At 43.9% G+C, this 16111-nt stretch overlaps 2 protein-coding genes across 3 annotated transcripts in view; one reads left to right on the top strand and one right to left on the bottom strand.

Moving 5' to 3' along the window:
- The window catches only part of ADA (adenosine deaminase), a 77801-nt gene extending 70755 nt beyond the window's left edge, over nt 1-7046 (bottom strand). Inside the window, exons 1-2 of one of the 2 annotated variants that reach the window (XM_077929263.1) lie at nt 6570-7046; nt 4749-5317 (exon numbers count right to left, since the gene is read on the bottom strand). The gene's annotated coding sequence lies outside the window, so the exon portion shown is untranslated. The remainder of the gene's footprint in view (nt 1-4748; nt 5318-6569) is intronic. The other variant, XM_077929264.1, reaches the window with a different exon arrangement.
- CCN5 (cellular communication network factor 5) lies at nt 9-16001 on the top strand. The gene is made up of 5 exons (XM_028735061.2): nt 9-166; nt 5697-5913; nt 8518-8769; nt 10849-11051; nt 15617-16001. The coding sequence occupies exons 1-5, from the start codon at nt 119-121 to the stop codon at nt 15638-15640; spliced, it is 744 nt and encodes a 247-aa protein (XP_028590894.2). The 5' UTR covers nt 9-118; the 3' UTR covers nt 15641-16001.
- The last annotated feature ends 110 nt before the right edge of the window (nt 16002-16111 follow it).

Raw genomic sequence — 16111 nt, 5'->3', positions numbered from 1 at the left:
GTGACATCAGAGCAGGGAAGAGTATAAACACTTGCAGGGCTTTACTCGCAGACTTTAAAAACTTCAGACACGCTGCTGTCTCCAAACTGCCTGGGGAGGGATGTGCTGAAGTGTCAGAATGAAACTCCAGCTTCTCTTGATCTCCTTCTTTTGTCTCCTTTCCAAGGTAAGGAAGCTGGGAATGTTTGTTTAGATAGCAAGGATCTTTCCCCCATTCCCCCACTTACAAAACCATTTATAATCAAGCAACTTCAGTTTGGCAACTGGAATAATTAAAGGATGTCTTCAAACACTAATGTGTCTTTTTAATGTGCATGCTTAAGTGTCACATCTGTGCAAACCGTGGAGAATGTGCTGTTGTGAATAAATGTTGAAAGGCCAACTTTTATCCTTTAGCACCACTCTTCCCATATTTTAAATCACTGTATTTGAATCTACTTCATTAATTGTGCGCCGGTACCAAAGTCATGTGCTTATGCTAGCAGAGGAGGCTGCATAGTAATCAATTAAATAGTTTCTTCTGCACACTCAGTTCTCTGTTTTACAATCTCAAGAGGCACAAAGCCAAGCAGCTGGCATTATTTTTCAATATTGCTCAATTGTTGTCCAACTTTTGCTCCGAGAAATACAGAGAAGCACATGTACAGCTGATGCCTCCTGCAGGATTGCACAAGATGAACAACATTGTTCATTTAACATGTACACACACACACACGAGAACAATTTAATCACTTGAGAGTTTTCCAGTGGTTTTAGAATACTGCTTCAGTTTCAGATTTTGGAAACACACTGTAAATGCTGAGATTGTTGCAGTTGCCTGTCTTTAAAAATATGTAACACATGGACTGGATACCTGTGTGAAAATACAATCAGGTGTTACTTAAGGACACAGCAACCCAGAATATAAAGCATAGGAGAGGTAAAATTAATCAGATCATAGCAGATATTCAGCATATTTACATCCAAGAATAGCCTGTAGTGGAGACAAGCAAGCCTATTAAAACAAATACTATACCTCAACAGCTATAAGAAGCTGTGCATTATATCCCAATGACATCAATTCTCGTTTGGTCATATTATCCTAGGAAATATAAAGGTGTGGTTTGCTTTTCCTTACTGCACACTCTCGGTATGACTCAATGTCAGGGGTAACACAATTGATCAATTTTTAGATTATTCAAATAGCACTCCTGTGAGTGACTCTAGGTAGGTTTTGTTTCCAAATTCTGTGAAGGAGATGAAAGGGCATCATTTGATGAGTTACACTGCTAGAGATGCTGAACATATTAGCATCACAATGACATTATTTTCTTTCGAATGCAAATATATCACCATAAAGAAGAAACACTGACAAAGAAGCTCACCTTGAGCAGATTCTTAAGAAGGCAGATTCTCTTATAATCTTTGACCCCTGTCTACTGAGTAGAGCAATTGTGAGTTACCATAGACACTAGTCCCTTTCTCACTTCATTGGAAAGGAAGGAGTGTGGCAGGCTGTATCCATACTAAATACATTGCTTTTTTTTAGTCTTGATTCACCACTTTCCTGTTTGCTTTAACGCAGGGGTAGGCAACCTAAGGCCCGTGGTCCGGATGCGGCCCAATCGCCTTCTCAATCCGGCCCGTGGACAGTCCAGGAATCAGCGTGTTTTTGCATGAGTAGAATGTGTCCTTTTCTTTAAAATGCATCTCTGGGTTATTTGTGGGGCATAGGAATTCCTTCATTTCCCCCCCAAAAAATATAGTCCAGCCCACCACATGGTCTGAGTGACAGTGGACCAGCCCACGGCTGAAAAAGGTTGCTAACCCCTGCTTTAATGTGTCCACTGCCTCTCTTCTTACCTCAAGGCCTTACTCTCGTGTCAATTAGTTTATTTGCTCATTCATTACGTTTTTATCCCTTCCTTCCTTTGCTGAGCTCAGGGAAGTTGTTTGCCTCCTGTGAGGTAGACTAAGCTGAGTGTAGTAAACTAAGTGATGGGCCCAAAGTTAACCAGTGAGCTTCTTTGTTGAATGGGGATTTGAACCCAGGTGTTCCTGAATCTAACCTGAGTTGGCTTTTTTCAATCTTTCCTTTCCCCTTCTGTGCCATGTCTTTTAGTTGTTAATCCATTAAATGATTGTACATAAGACACTCCGGAGTCTTTTTGTCTGAAGAGCGGGGTGAAGTTGCTATGAATAAATAAAAATGCTTGCATCTGTGTATGAGGTACATGAGCTGGGAAAATATGGCTTAGTGTGTGTGCAATTGTAAATCACAAGAAATCATCTGCACTTGAGATCTGTGCTCTGCACAGAGATGTTATTTTTTTGTAGAAAATGTGATATTATAGAACACTGTTAGTCTGAAAACACCATACTTGATTTAACAACAGTGCTTTTTCAATCTTGACAAATCATTTAGTGTTACATCTAAAACAAGGATCATGGTTTGTTTTGTACTAAGGAACCAAGATTGGTAAGCCAAGAACAAACTGTGGCCAATCATCATGGTTTGGAGCAATACAGACCAGCCTGAGGAGTACAACTCTGATGAGGAATGGCCAGGATCCTGAAACTCCACAGGAACAGTGGAGCAGTGTTGATTTGGAACAATGGTTTTCTGAGGGGCACAGTTCGGAAGACAATAGTTGGGCAGAACTGGGAGGTGAGCAGCAAGAAGCAGAACAGGAAGAGAGTGAGCTAGCAGACTCTCTCTCACTGGAAGATGTTCAGCCTCTCAGTGTCAAGGCTAGGAGATTAGATAAGGTGGCTTTGCAAAAGGCTAAAGGTTGACAGATCAGGTGGCTAGGAGACAAGAGGATGGAAGTGACTAGAGGGAAGTCGGTGGAACCTTAACTGGGAGTACCTGCACTCTGAGAAGGGTGGCTTGTTCTTTTGCTGCATTCGTTAAACATTTCTGTTAATGGTAAGAGACTGCTTTCACTTTGTACTGCTTATCTACGGCCAAGGGAGGGAGGAAGCAGTGCCTCTGAAGCCTGACACATAATGATACGTGGACTACCATGAAGTCCAAACGTGGCCTATATGTAATTAGAGTAGTAACCATAAAAAGACCCTGTGTTGTGTTCAGGCATATTAATGGTGCCCTGTGTCCTTATGTACAGCCCAGTCTCTAGATTTTCACCTTCCTCCTTGACATGGACTAGGAGAATCCTTCTCAAAGGCTGCGAGCCTTCACCTAATGAAGCTGAATGAAATACAGAAACAGTGGTACCTCGGGTTACAAACACATCAAGTTACAGACTCCGCTAACCCAGGAGTAGTACCTCGGGTTAAAAACTTTGCCCCAGGATGAGAACAGAAACCACGTGGCAGTGGTGCAGCGGCAGTGGGAGGCCCCATTAGCTAAAGTGATACCTCAGGTTAAGAACGGTTTCAGGTTAAGAACAGACCTCCGGAACGAATTAAGTTCATAACCAGAGGTAACACTGTACTAAACTCTGTGTTAGTTTAGATCAGGGGTAGTCAACATGCTTCCCTCTACGTGTTTTGGACTACAACTCCCATAAACTCTGCCCATTGGCAATGATGGCTGGGGCTGATGGGATTTGTAGTAAAAAAAAATCTGGAAGGCACCACTGGTTTAGAGACTAGCCCAAAAACGTATCACCAAAATGTTGTGGTGCAGTCTGTCAATTTGGAACACACCCTTTCAATGTATTTTAGAAGCTAGGAAGATGCAGAAAACTATTTATTTATCTTGCTTCTCTCATTATTGATGTAACAACTTTACAAAGGCACAGAATTTTCCAGCCTTTGTTATGAGTTATGCCAGAGGACACTCAATTGGATACTTGTTCGATTGATACTAAACTAGCTGATAGTATTACTTTGATGTTAGCCACCCTGAGCCTGGTCCTGACCAGGGCATACATCTAAGGATATTCATCCCATCTTAAGGTGCTTACTTATTCAGTCACTGGTCAGTAATGAAAACACAATAAAGCCAATATCAAAATCAAAGTTGACCATAAATCAAAGTTGACCATCCATCAATACAGAAGTGAGCTTCAGTCACGTGATTCTCCTGGTATTATTGTTTGTGAGAGTCCCTATCCTATTAACTGCTACGTATCCTTAGCTATGATTGATCATTGGAAGGGTTCAACTACTTAGAGGAGTCAGTCAAACAAAGAACAGTTCTTGCCAAATCAATAGTTAGGCCTCTGCTTGGAGGGAGGCCTATTGTGCTCCTCAACCGACCCCAGCCATTTTAGGTGGAGAGGGATTATAAAGCAGAGTGTCTTGGTGAATTGTGCCCCATCAGAAGAGACCTGCTGGAGTAGGCCAAAGGGCCATTTAGCCAGCATGTTGCTGTCACTGTGGTGAGATGCCTATGGGAAGTCCACAAAGGAATTCCAACTAAATATCAGAAAAAACTTCCTGACAGTAAGAGCTTCTTCGACAGTGGAACAGACTCCCACTTGAGGTTGTGGACTCTCCTTCCTTGGAGAGAATTCCTTTGTGGGAATCTTGAGGGTGGCAGGAGAGGATATATTGTTTATTGATATCCTTCCTAACTTGCGCTAGCAAGTTCCTTCACTTAGCAGAGTGCATTCCCCTTCACACAGCAGAAAACTTGTTGCAAACTCGTGTGAATTTCTTAAGACAATACGCAATTCAGCCTTGCTTGTCCAGATTGAAATGTGTTCTCATATTTTCCTGGTAAGACCCCTTGAATCCCTCCTAAAAGAATAAAGACACCACAGTCTTATTCATAAGTAACAGAAAGAAAGTTTACTCACGATCAGACAGAGCACAGTGTGATCCCCGAAGGCAGGCTTTAGGCTTCAAGTTTGAAACATATACAAACAGGTTTACCCCATAAGGGAGATTTACCTAGTGACTGCAGGCTAGCAGTCCAGCAGTTCACAGGATGAAAGGAAGATGGAAAAGAGAGAGAGAGGCAGCATGCCTTGTCCTTTTACCAGGTCTGGAAAGGTCACGCCCACCCACTAGTCACATGCAAGGAAGGATGCTTCAGGCCAGGAGGAACAGGAAGTTTCGACTGGCTGGACCAAACATTCCCTTGCATGTCCACTCTAGCGAAACAAGGAATGTTGTATTTGACTGCTCCCAGTGAATTCCTTCCCACATATTTAAGCAGAGGTTGGACGGCCACCTGTCATGGATGCTTTAGCTGAGATTCCTGCATTGCAGGGGGTTGGACTAGATGACCCATGGAGTCCCTTCTAACTCTTCAATTCTATGATTCTATGACATACAAGACTTGAGCACAACAGCCCTCTCTCCACCTGCGATTCCCAGTAACTGGTATTCAGGAGAATGCTGCTAGTAGCCATGGTTTGTGTACCTAAAAAAGAAAGGCATTCAGTGTCACTACAGTGGATGCTCGGGTTGCAAACGTGATCCATGCGGGAAGCACATTTGCAACCTGCAGCGCAGCGTGTGGACATGTGCGGGTCGTGCTTCTGTGCTTCTGCGCATGTGCAAAGTGCAATTTAGTGCTTCTGCGCATGCGCAAGTGCCAAAACCCAGAAGTAACCAGTTCCAGTACTTTCAGGTTCGGCACGGTGCGCAACCTGAAATGGCACAACCCGAAGCGTCTGTAACCCGAGGTATGACTGTATATCCTTTTAAAAAACTTATTATTATTCAGCTGCTCATTTCACCATGTCCCTATATTCTCTCTCTCTCTCTCTCTCTCTCTCTCTCTCTCTCTCTCTTTGCAGGTGTATGCACAGCTTTGCCAGACTCCATGCTACTGCCCATGGATCCCTCCACGTTGTCCACCAGGCTCCTCCTTAGTTCTGGACGGCTGCGGCTGCTGCAACATATGCGCCCGCAGACTGGGAGAGCCCTGCAGCTATCTACACGTCTGCGATCGGAGCCAAGGACTTGTCTGTGATTACAGCGCTGCCCTGATGGGGAGAGGAGGAACCTGCAATTGTGAGCTATTCCTTCTTGCCTCTCTTTGCAGGAGCCCCTCTGTCATTTAGCGGGATGGAACTGGATCCCTCAAACTGGGCAAAGCCAGAAATGTCTAATGCATACGGAAAGAACGCCTGAAAAGATTAGGAAACCTGCGGGGTGCCCTTGAAACACAAGAGTCCAAAAGCATGTTGCACTCCAAAATCTTTATTAGATCTGTGAGTCAGGGCCAAAGTACACATGGCTAGCCATCATTCATGACTATCTTGTGTTTTAAAAGTGTTAATAGTAACTGTGGGAATTACAGGGTAGCAGGGAGAGGAATTTGAACTGGGACTGCAGCGCTGGCGTGTGTGTAGATTTTTCAATCTCACATTATTCTTTTCAGTTAACACCCCTCTCTCAAGAAGTTTCTATTGGTCCTTTATGGCAAGACATGCAGTTGTTGTATAGCTTTTTTAGGGACGGGGGCGTTAATCAGGAAAATTTGTGTGGAAAGGGTTAAAACTTTGCTCCTCTGTGCCATGGCCCTGATCTAAATTCCAGATACCCTGCTGCTATTATACTCATACCTAATAATTATGAACAGCCGTAGCAAGACAGAAAGTGCCATACATAACTAGGAAATGCTCCATATCCTGAGAAGTACTAGTAAAGAAGAATATTTCACTCACCAAAGAGTTAAGGGCCATTGTGACATCAGCACTCGGTGAACCAATCTTCTCCCTTTGCCCTCGCCTCTGTTGGCATGCGTGAAAATCCTGAGTGTCGAATGGCGCATTGGTCCACGCTGGCAATTCCAAACATTCACACCCTTTGGTGGGCACTTTGCTAGAAAGGGGTGATGATGCTCTCACAGGGCCATAAATCAGAGGCTGTGATGACAGTCCTGTAAGTTGGTACACAGTGCAGGCTTGGCTATATGTCATGACTGTGTCTTCTCTATTCTTCCCCTAGAGCTCCCATGGCAGCAGGCAGGAATGCAAACAAAACTCAGCAAATATGCCCCGATTTCCTGTCCTACTTGGAGAGTTCAGGTCAGCTGACAGGGATGTGAGTTAAACAAATATCGGCCTTTTACAAAATAACAAGACCTAACTTGGAGCAAAGTGACTTTCCCCTTTTTAAAAGCTTTCTAGAAAGAGAGGGAGAACTGTGACCAACTCTTGGAAAGGTAGGGATCCCACACTCTGAGGATGGAGTCAGGTTTAGCTTGGGTATTAGTCCATTAGGCAATTAAACAAAACATGGATATCAGAAGCTGCCAGGTAAGAAACTACTATCTAGTTTGTCTTGTATTTTCAGCCCTAGCAGGTGGCACTCCCAACATCTCAGGCAGAAGTCTTTCACATCATCTCCTGCTTTTAACTAGAGATGCCAGGGATTGCATCTGGAAATCTCTGCATGGAAAGTAAAGTTCTGTCACTGAACTATAGACCTTCATTCTAGCAGGAAACAAGGCTGTGCTTGTCACTGCCAGTTAGTAGAAATCAGGGGTTCCAAAAAATGTGGTCTGTGGACCTTCTTTCGAGCTTAATTTGGGTGGTTTGTTCCATATCAGCAATAAATATTCATATTGTTCTATTGTCCACCAACATGATCTGCAATTTTCAAATGCTCCTGGGCAGGGGAAATTTGGGAACCACTGGTGTAGATAATCCTGAGCTTCCACCCTTCCAAATGACCTGTTTATTGGGCATCCATCCTGATTTGTTTGCCACGAGATTAGATGATGTCACATCAAAGCAAGTGTTGTCCCAGACTTTCCACTGACTTTCCCTGCCACTTTCCCTATTGCAAACAATCAGATCTTTTGAGGAAGCAGATTTGTTGTGCAACAGCTCCAAATCCGCTTTAATTGTGCAACATGAATTTGCAGGTGTATGGCTGAATCCCAGCTGAAAATTGCGACAGTCTGGACATCTTTGATAGACCAATGGTCTGACACCATATAATACAGATTTCTATGTAAATTGTTTTGGGCTGGCCCTGTTCATATGAGTGCAGAGGATTCTTCAAATAACCTGGTCTGAAATTGTTCAGATTTCACTTCCCATTCCCACTTTGGAATGTTGCCAGTGGATTTCATGGTTTCTGAGCTTCTCCATGGAAGACTGTGCCACAGCAGAAAATCCAGATGGAAGGCCAACACAAGGCCTGACTGTGTAACGGCTTTTCATTCCACCTTATATTGTATAGCCAACCTTCTGGTTTGTGGAGTTGCCTGTAGGAGAATCTCTGGCACAAAAATATTTCTCATAATCATTAGGAACAATGTACCTCTCACCTGTTCTTGCAGTGGAAGAAGATACATGGACTCATCAGTCTTATAACTAGTCTTTTGGCCCAAAATGTTAAGTTTTAAATAACCTTTTTAGTTTTGGGCTTTTAGGCTCAAATGTACTGGGTTTCTGACCCTAATTCCTGATACTGTACCTATGTAGGGAATTCAGTGGAGAAATTCCCTTTCCTAAAAACAAAAACACAGAGCCAATTTCAGTTTCAGAATGTGGAAGTACCATATTCCATTGCTGATCATATTACGTGGTAGCTCTGTTACAGACTGAATGCCTACATTTGATTTCTCCCATTGTTTCTGTCTGCTCTGAATGTGGACTACAGATGAGGACGACGACGACAGCTGCGAAGTGAATGGGAAGATCTATCAGGATGGGGAAGTGTTCCAGCCAAGCTGTAAGCTCCAGTGCCGCTGCTCAGGAGGAGGTTTCACATGTGTCCCCCTCTGCAGTGAGGATGTTCGCCTCCCCACTCCAGATTGCCCCCATCCAAGGCGTGTGGAGATCCCAGGAAAGTGCTGCCAGGAATGGATTTGTGAAAGACAAGACAGGCAGATCTTGCCGGATACCATGGCAGGTAACACTCAACAGGTCCTGGCCCACCTTTTCGATCATCACTTTGTTGTTGAAGTTACAGCCCAAACTAACCTTGCATTTAAGCACTAGCCTGGTAGCCGGAGCTGAAAAGCTGTTGCATGCAGGTGAATGAGGGGGCTTGCAAGGGTGGCTACTTAGACACTGACAAAAAAAGAGGAAAGGCATTGCCTAAAAGGAGGCTCTAGAGTTTCCTGGAACTTAGATTTAGAAGTAATTTCTGCAATTTAAACAAGCACAACGCATCTCCCCATCGTGGGGAAGACTGTGGCCAGGTGACTTGTATGTACTGGCACAGTCTGCTGTTCAGGTGCTGCTGGTCTAGGCCTTAAAGCATTTGCTTCAGAGGTTGTGCAGCTTAGATCCTCAACTGGAGTTAGATGATTCGGTGCACACTGGCACTTGCTGGAACTGAAAGTTCACTGGACAAATCATGTGCAGATTCCTCCTTTGGAAGACCTTGCTAAGAATGGAACCAAGGAGCTATTTCAGGAACCCCTGGGTGGAATTCAACCTTGCACTTGGCGAACATTCTGTCAGTGCAAGCATTGCGGTTTACCAGATGGCATAATCCCCCATGTCCTCACCCCACACACTGTTCTGAGGCTTCTCCTGACACTGAAATCCCAAGCCAATTTCTGGGGGCACAAGAGGAGGAAAGGTGGGAAAGCTCCATTGACCTTTGCACTGGCAGGACTCATTAGGGGCAAGCCATGCCCTCTTCTTCAGATTCACTTTCCTATAACTCTCTCCTCCTTCTCTTCTGTGAAAAGGAAGCCTGAAAGAACTTGGTTTTTTTCTGGGGGTGGGTGATTTCTATTGACAATTATATAAAAAAAGACCTCACAAGCTTCCTCCTTATGCTTGTTTCTTCCCCAAATGTAAACATTGTTGTGTTGCTGCTCTCAAGAAGTTGAGCTATTGGCACAGCACAGTTGAACATTAAAACATTAAAACTCCGAAAAACAAAACAAAAACATTAGGGAAATACTGTAGAACTACTAATAAATCAGAATGCTATGTGGACAGTCCAATATAAATCCACCACAAATCTTTCTTCTTTGGCGATCACTCGTAGCCGAGTAAGATTGTCTTCCATAAACACGGTTTTAACAGTGGGTTCGTAAGTGACTGTGGAGGCCAATTCTGCATCCACACGTCCTTCCACAGTGGGGACATAGGTTTCTGGGCAGGAATTGATCATGGTGAGGGTTTGCCAAGCGTGCCTTCCTCTTAGCACATTTATCCCTTCCATCCTAAGTTTGAGCGTCTTCAAAGCCCATGACGCTTTTGGTAAAGGCTGTTCTCCAGTTGGAGCGCTCACAGGCCAGCGTTTCCCAATTGTTGGTGTTTATACTACATTTATTTAGATTTGCCTTGAGAGAGTCTTTAAACCTCTTTTGTTGACCACTGGCATTATGCTTTCCATTTTTAAGTTTGGAACAGAGTAGTTGCTTTGGAAGACGATAATCAGGCATCCACACAACATGACCAGTCCAACGAAGTTGATGTTGAAGAATCATCGCTTCAACAGTGGTGATCTTTGCTTCTTCCAGTACACTGTCATTAGTGTACCACAAATATGTTCCAGTTACAGATAGGTAGCCGTGTTGGTCTGCCATAGTCAAAACAAAAAAAATTCCTTCCAGTAGCACCTTAAAGACCAACTAAGTTAGTTCTTGGTATGAGCTTTTGTGTGCATGCACACTTCTTCTGAAGAAGTGTGCATGCACAAATATGTTGTTATTGCATCCATGACATGTTACAGAATACATCTAAAAACAACAACAACAACCCACCCTCAGTCTGGAGGAGGTCCTAATTCACAAAAGCTTAGGCCACAGCAGTAATAATAATAATAACAACAACAATAATAAATTTATTATTTATACCCTGCCCATCTAGCTGGCTGCCTCAGCCAAACCTGCAAGTTTTACAAATCCCAAAAAATCCTTCCCATTTTTTGCTACAAAACTAAGAAGACTATCCCTCTGGAGGTTGTTGCCTTGAAATTGATGTGCATCCATTTTAATGAAGCTTCTTTCTTTCATTCCCTGCTCAGCACAAAGGCTCCCTGGGACAGCGTCGATATTGATCCCCTACGCATGTGAACAGTGGAGCACTGAATGGTCCGCCTGTTCTGCCACCTGTGGCGTAGGGTTCACCACGCGAGTATCTAACCAGAATCAGTACTGCAGGCTCGAGACCCAAAGACGCTTATGCCTCCTCAGATCCTGCCAGGGTCTGACGGGAATAGCCAGCATGGTAAGTGATGGGTCTGTGGCAAAATACAAGAAATCTCCACCAGGGCTGAAGTTGCTTTTTTAAAGGAGGGACTCCCCACCACATGGCAGACATATGTCAGGTGGCTAATGTGGTTACTGTCACAGAGAATTCCTCGCTTTGGAGACAGAGCAAACGAGGATACAGAACTAAAGGACAGGAAAAAGGGGCTGGTCAACAAGCAAGTGAGGGCAAGTACAAAGGAGGAGGTCCTTTGATGGGGTGTAGGACATTTTTGAGTGTGAAGCCTGGCTGGAAGACCAGGGCTTGCTGAGGGACATAATGGAGAAAGGTCTGTATGTGAATGAGCGGCCCAGCAAGCCAGCTTTTTGGTATAGTTGTGGGAAATACATATTTGTGAAGCAAGCCCAGATGGGTAGCTTAATCTGGAGAGCACGAGACTCTTGATTTCTGGGTTGTGGGCTCAAACCCCAAGTTGGGCAAAAGGATTCCTGCATTTTAGGGGGTTTGGGATAGATGACTCTCATGGCCCCTTCCAATTGGACCATTCTAGGATTCTAGGAACCACTCACAGGCTAAGTGCCTAGGGCTGCCCTGTGTCGATTTCCCACCCTCTCCTTCTGTAACAGCCCCATTCCGTTTTCCCTATTACAATGGCAGAACCGGAGAACCGGGTGTGTGTGTGGGTGTGTGGATTGCTGGGGAGGGAAGGCACAGAGGGGGAAAAGTTCATCGTGTGTGTGTGACCTTATTCTCATATGTTAGATTCCCCAAACAGGAAGAATGCTCATATTAATACTTCTGCCCTAAACACATTCCCTCTGCAGAGAGTCCAGCTGGCTCTGATGGAGTTAAGTTTCAAGTCAGCATGCATAGCATTGCAGCCTTAATTCTTAATGCCCAAATCATGATTCAGTTATAATTTGCCTTTCCTTCAAGTTAGCCACAGGTGTCCAGTGAAGGGGGAGCACAACTTGTCTGAGGGGGTTGCTTGCCCCTCTGTTACCACCTATGTACAATGTGCATTCCCTCACTCCCACAGCTTTGGATGTTCCTGGCGGGGTTGAGCAAATGCACATTTCGTTGACATCAGGACATGGAGCAGCTTTTCCCAGCCTGGTGTCCGCTGGGCATTTTGGACTACAAATCCCATCAACCGTAGACAGGGCTGATGGGATTTGTAGTCCAAAACATCTTGAAATCTGGGGGAATCTGGCATAGAGTAAATTTAGCCAGACATTATGGAGGGGGCAGTTCTTTATGATATTGTTTTCCAGTGCAGAGCAGGAGGCATTTTAATCTTCCCCCACCTGCCACAGGGCCCCCCAAATTCCTATGACTAGCCTTGTCACCTACCTCTACCTAAACTCTCCCTAAATTCTCCATGGACCACCTAGCTGCGTGCTAAAGGACCGAGCATCTTAAGAAAGACATTCTCTTTAAGTCCGATATAAATTGTTCCAGCAAAATCAATACTTGCAATTCGACTGCCAAGCTCTGTAAGTGGCTGAATCCCCAAATAGCAACGGACCCTCTGTGACCCAAAATGCAGCAGCGTGATTTATTGACACAGCTGGAGCTAAATGAGCTACCTGGCTGGATTTAAACTGGCTTGTTTTTTGGGGAGGGGAGGTTGTGCTGTTTTCCTCCTTCATTGGGGAGGGGCTCTGGCTCCACCAGGAACAATTCGTACTTTATAGCTTCCGAAGTGTGAAGTTTGGAGGGCTGCAACGAAGGTTACTTTGGAAGATCTGGGTGCGGCAGTTGATAGCGCAATTTCTGGGAAATAAAACACTCACACTGCTTTCCACACATCAAAGATATGTGTAGCGGTCGGTGTGATGGGACAGAGCTGCAAGAGCACCTTCTGAACACTAGTGTCGCTACAACTTACCTGGATGGGACTGGTGTAGGTCTGGGTGCTGTCAAGCTTGGGGTTTTAAAGAAACACTGGTAGGAGCATCAGACTGGTATCAGGAGCTGGGATTAGGGGTAGGGCGGCAATAAATCACACAGCTTCAGTGAAATTAACTATTCAAGGAAACAAGGTTGACTTATGAGGCAAGGCCTAGAGAGCACAGCAACTTGTCCCAGTAGATCTTGCCCTTATGAGGCACCTGTGGGGATGGAAGGTCCCCACCTTCCCACAGTTGCCTAAGTCTCTTCCTGCCCCCTGGGTCCTTCCCAAGCAATCTGAGACTTCAATTTTGTGCCTGTCTTCTTGTAAGTTGGTTTTGGCATTTTCTGTTCCTGTAAAGTTGATTCAGTTTGGATCAGCCCAGGCTAAAATGTGTTCATAGTGTCAACTGTGAAAAACAAACCCAGATGGAGTTTGGGAAGAAAAAAAAATGTTTGATTTAAAGCCAAGGTCAAACTACATGTTACATTAAGCACATTTCAGTGAAAAGTGTGCTCAGCAATGCCACTTAAGTCATTGATCAGTCCAGACAACAGATTTTCACCTATACATACTGATTAAAGGGCTCCTTTGTACAGGTACTGATATCTATCTATCTATCATCTATCTATCTATATCTATCATCTATCTATCTATCTATCTATCTATCTATCTATCTATCTATCTATCTATCTATCTATCTATCTATCATCTATCTATCATCTATCTATCTATCTATCTATCTATCTATCATCTATCTTTCTATCTATATCTATCTATATTGATCTATATCTATCATCTATCTATATCTATCTATCATCTATGTGCTTTCGTAGATTTTCACGGGTACAGGAATGCAGGTTTTGGTGTCCTCGGGTGTCTTCCCGTGTAAAAGATGGGGTGTCTAGGCGACGTTTCGACGAGGTCTCACTCGTCATCTTCAGGCTGGTGTTTTCACACTGAAACACCCTCACAACATGAACAAGCGTGACGACACATCCCGCTTGCCAGACATCTGGAAATTAGCCCTCCCCACAAAAACTGACACCAGAGCCAGAGGCACACAGAACGCCATCACCAATCAACCACACCAGACCCAAACCCAGACCCTCTCCACAGATAAATTACAGACACCATCCAGTAGCCAAACCATGGTGGCACCTCCGGATGCTGCACCCCCCTGCAATCCCTACACAGATCTGGCTGGCACAGGCCACAAAACCACAGCTCGCCCCTATACACGAAGCCAAGCCAGAGCACAACTAAGTGCATCTTCTCAGAAAAACTCTTCACAAAGTTCAAGAGGTCAAGACACAAAGGCTTTAGCAACTAATCCACACCTAATGACCCACCTAAGTGGTACTCAGGATATCACTCAAGAAATCACTCAAGATATCCCTCAAGTAATTAAGGAACAAAAGAAGAAAAGGCACACTAGCCTGGGAACTTCCTCTCTGCCCAAGAACATTGGAGGCTATACACCACACCTCAACAGTATTTATAGGAACTCAAACACTGAGACCCTGCTCTGTTCCAGTAACAAGAAGCCGAAAACACCAGCCTGAAGATGACGAGTGAGACCTCGTCGAAACGTCGCCTAGACACCCCATCTTTTACACGGGAAGACACCCGAGGACACCAAAACCTGCATCTATCATCTATCTATCTATCTATCTATCATCTATCATCTATCATCTATCTATATCTATCTATCTATCATCTATCTATCTATCTATCTATCTATCTATCTATCTATCTATCTCTATCTATCTATCATCTATCATCTATCTATCATCTATCTATCAATCTATCTATCTATCTATCATCTATCTATCTATCTATCTATCATCTATCTATCATCTATCTATCTATCTATCTATCTATCTATCTATCTATCTATCTATCTATCTATATCTATCTATCTATCATCTATCTATCCATCTATCTATCTTTCTATCATCTATCTATCTATCTATCTATCTATCTATCTATCTATCTATCTGTCTATCTATCTATCTATCTATCATCTATCATCTATCTATCTATTATCTATCTATCTATCATCTATCTATCTATCTATCTATCTATCTATCTATCTATCTATCAGTGGAAGCAGTGAAATGGTGCAACCCCCCCCCCCCAACATATAGGATACTGAGATAGGGAGATAAACAAGGGAAAATTGGGAAGGAACGCTGCAAGCATACCCTAAGTACATCAGCACCAGATACATGAAAATAAACTCCAAAGAAAATCATACCCAAACTAGACATTATGCAGAAGACATCATCATCATCATCATCATCATCATTATTATCTGAGAGTCTGCCAATTTGAACAAAAGAATAGCAGTCACGATGAGCATCTCAACCCATTCATATCCCACCATCTGTCTAGTCAAAAGGGCCCACTCTTCTAATGTAAGGGAATAGATACAGATACAGAGATCCAGAAAAGCAATTCTGGGAGGGATAATGTGAGCAGGTGAACAACGGGAGGAGAAAATATTAAGCACCCCCTTCTCCACCACTAAAACTGACAGCCTCCGAGGGCTGCTTCTCAATTGAAAAGAAACCTGGAGATTGGTGAGTTTTCTCCCATCCTCTCTTGACATCTAGTTTGGCCCTCTCATTCAGCTGTGCTTTTTCAGAGTATGTTGGAAATTCCACTGAGTGTGTTGCCTCCACAGAGAGGAAGAGGAAGCCGCTTGTAAAACCAGCCCGCTCCATTCAGAAGTTGATATACTGGCCTTATCCTAGCAGCTGGATCGTCACAAGTCCAAGATGCTCTCATTTCTTTGATAATGAGATAACTGCCTAGAAACAGAGAGAAGAAATGACCGTCTTTAGCTGGGAGAGAGGAAGAAAGCTAAAGTGCAGCTCCTCATCGCAGCCGACATCTGTCTTCTCCCTTGATTCCCCTGCAATTATGCTAGGCAATGTTATCGTTCAGTGAGGGAAACCAGACCATATGTTTTAATACTGTACAATACTGATGTGTTTAATGCCAGCTTGTGGCTACTATTATAAATCCATCCATTGGAAAAATGATGCTTTGCAGCTACAGTAATCTAAGGAACCGTGTCTTGTTATTCTTTCTCTGTGTTATCATTTCACTGGAGAATAGTTATGGGGGGGCTGGGGGAGGGAAGGGTGAAGCAGCCACCACTGTTCAAACCAGGCTG

The sequence above is a fragment of the Podarcis muralis genome, chromosome 5, assembly GCF_964188315.1.
Source record: "Podarcis muralis chromosome 5, rPodMur119.hap1.1, whole genome shotgun sequence".
In the NCBI taxonomy this organism is placed as follows: domain Eukaryota; kingdom Metazoa; phylum Chordata; class Lepidosauria; order Squamata; family Lacertidae; genus Podarcis; species Podarcis muralis.
This window is presented reverse-complemented; position numbering and strand designations above follow the sequence as displayed.

What these genes read in the sequence shown, in the direction of transcription:
- CCN5 (XM_028735061.2), top strand. Translation starts at nt 119, where the DNA reads ATGAAACTCCAGCTTCTCTTGATCTCCTTCTTTTGTCTCCTTTCCAAG. An exon ending in TCTTTTGTCTCCTTTCCAAG is followed by an intron (nt 167 to 5,696) that starts GTAAGGAAGCTG and finishes CTCTCTTTGCAG; the next exon opens with GTGTATGCACAGCTTTGCCA. An exon ending in GAGAGGAGGAACCTGCAATT is followed by an intron (nt 5,914 to 8,517) that starts GTGAGCTATTCC and finishes TGTGGACTACAG; the next exon opens with ATGAGGACGACGACGACAGC.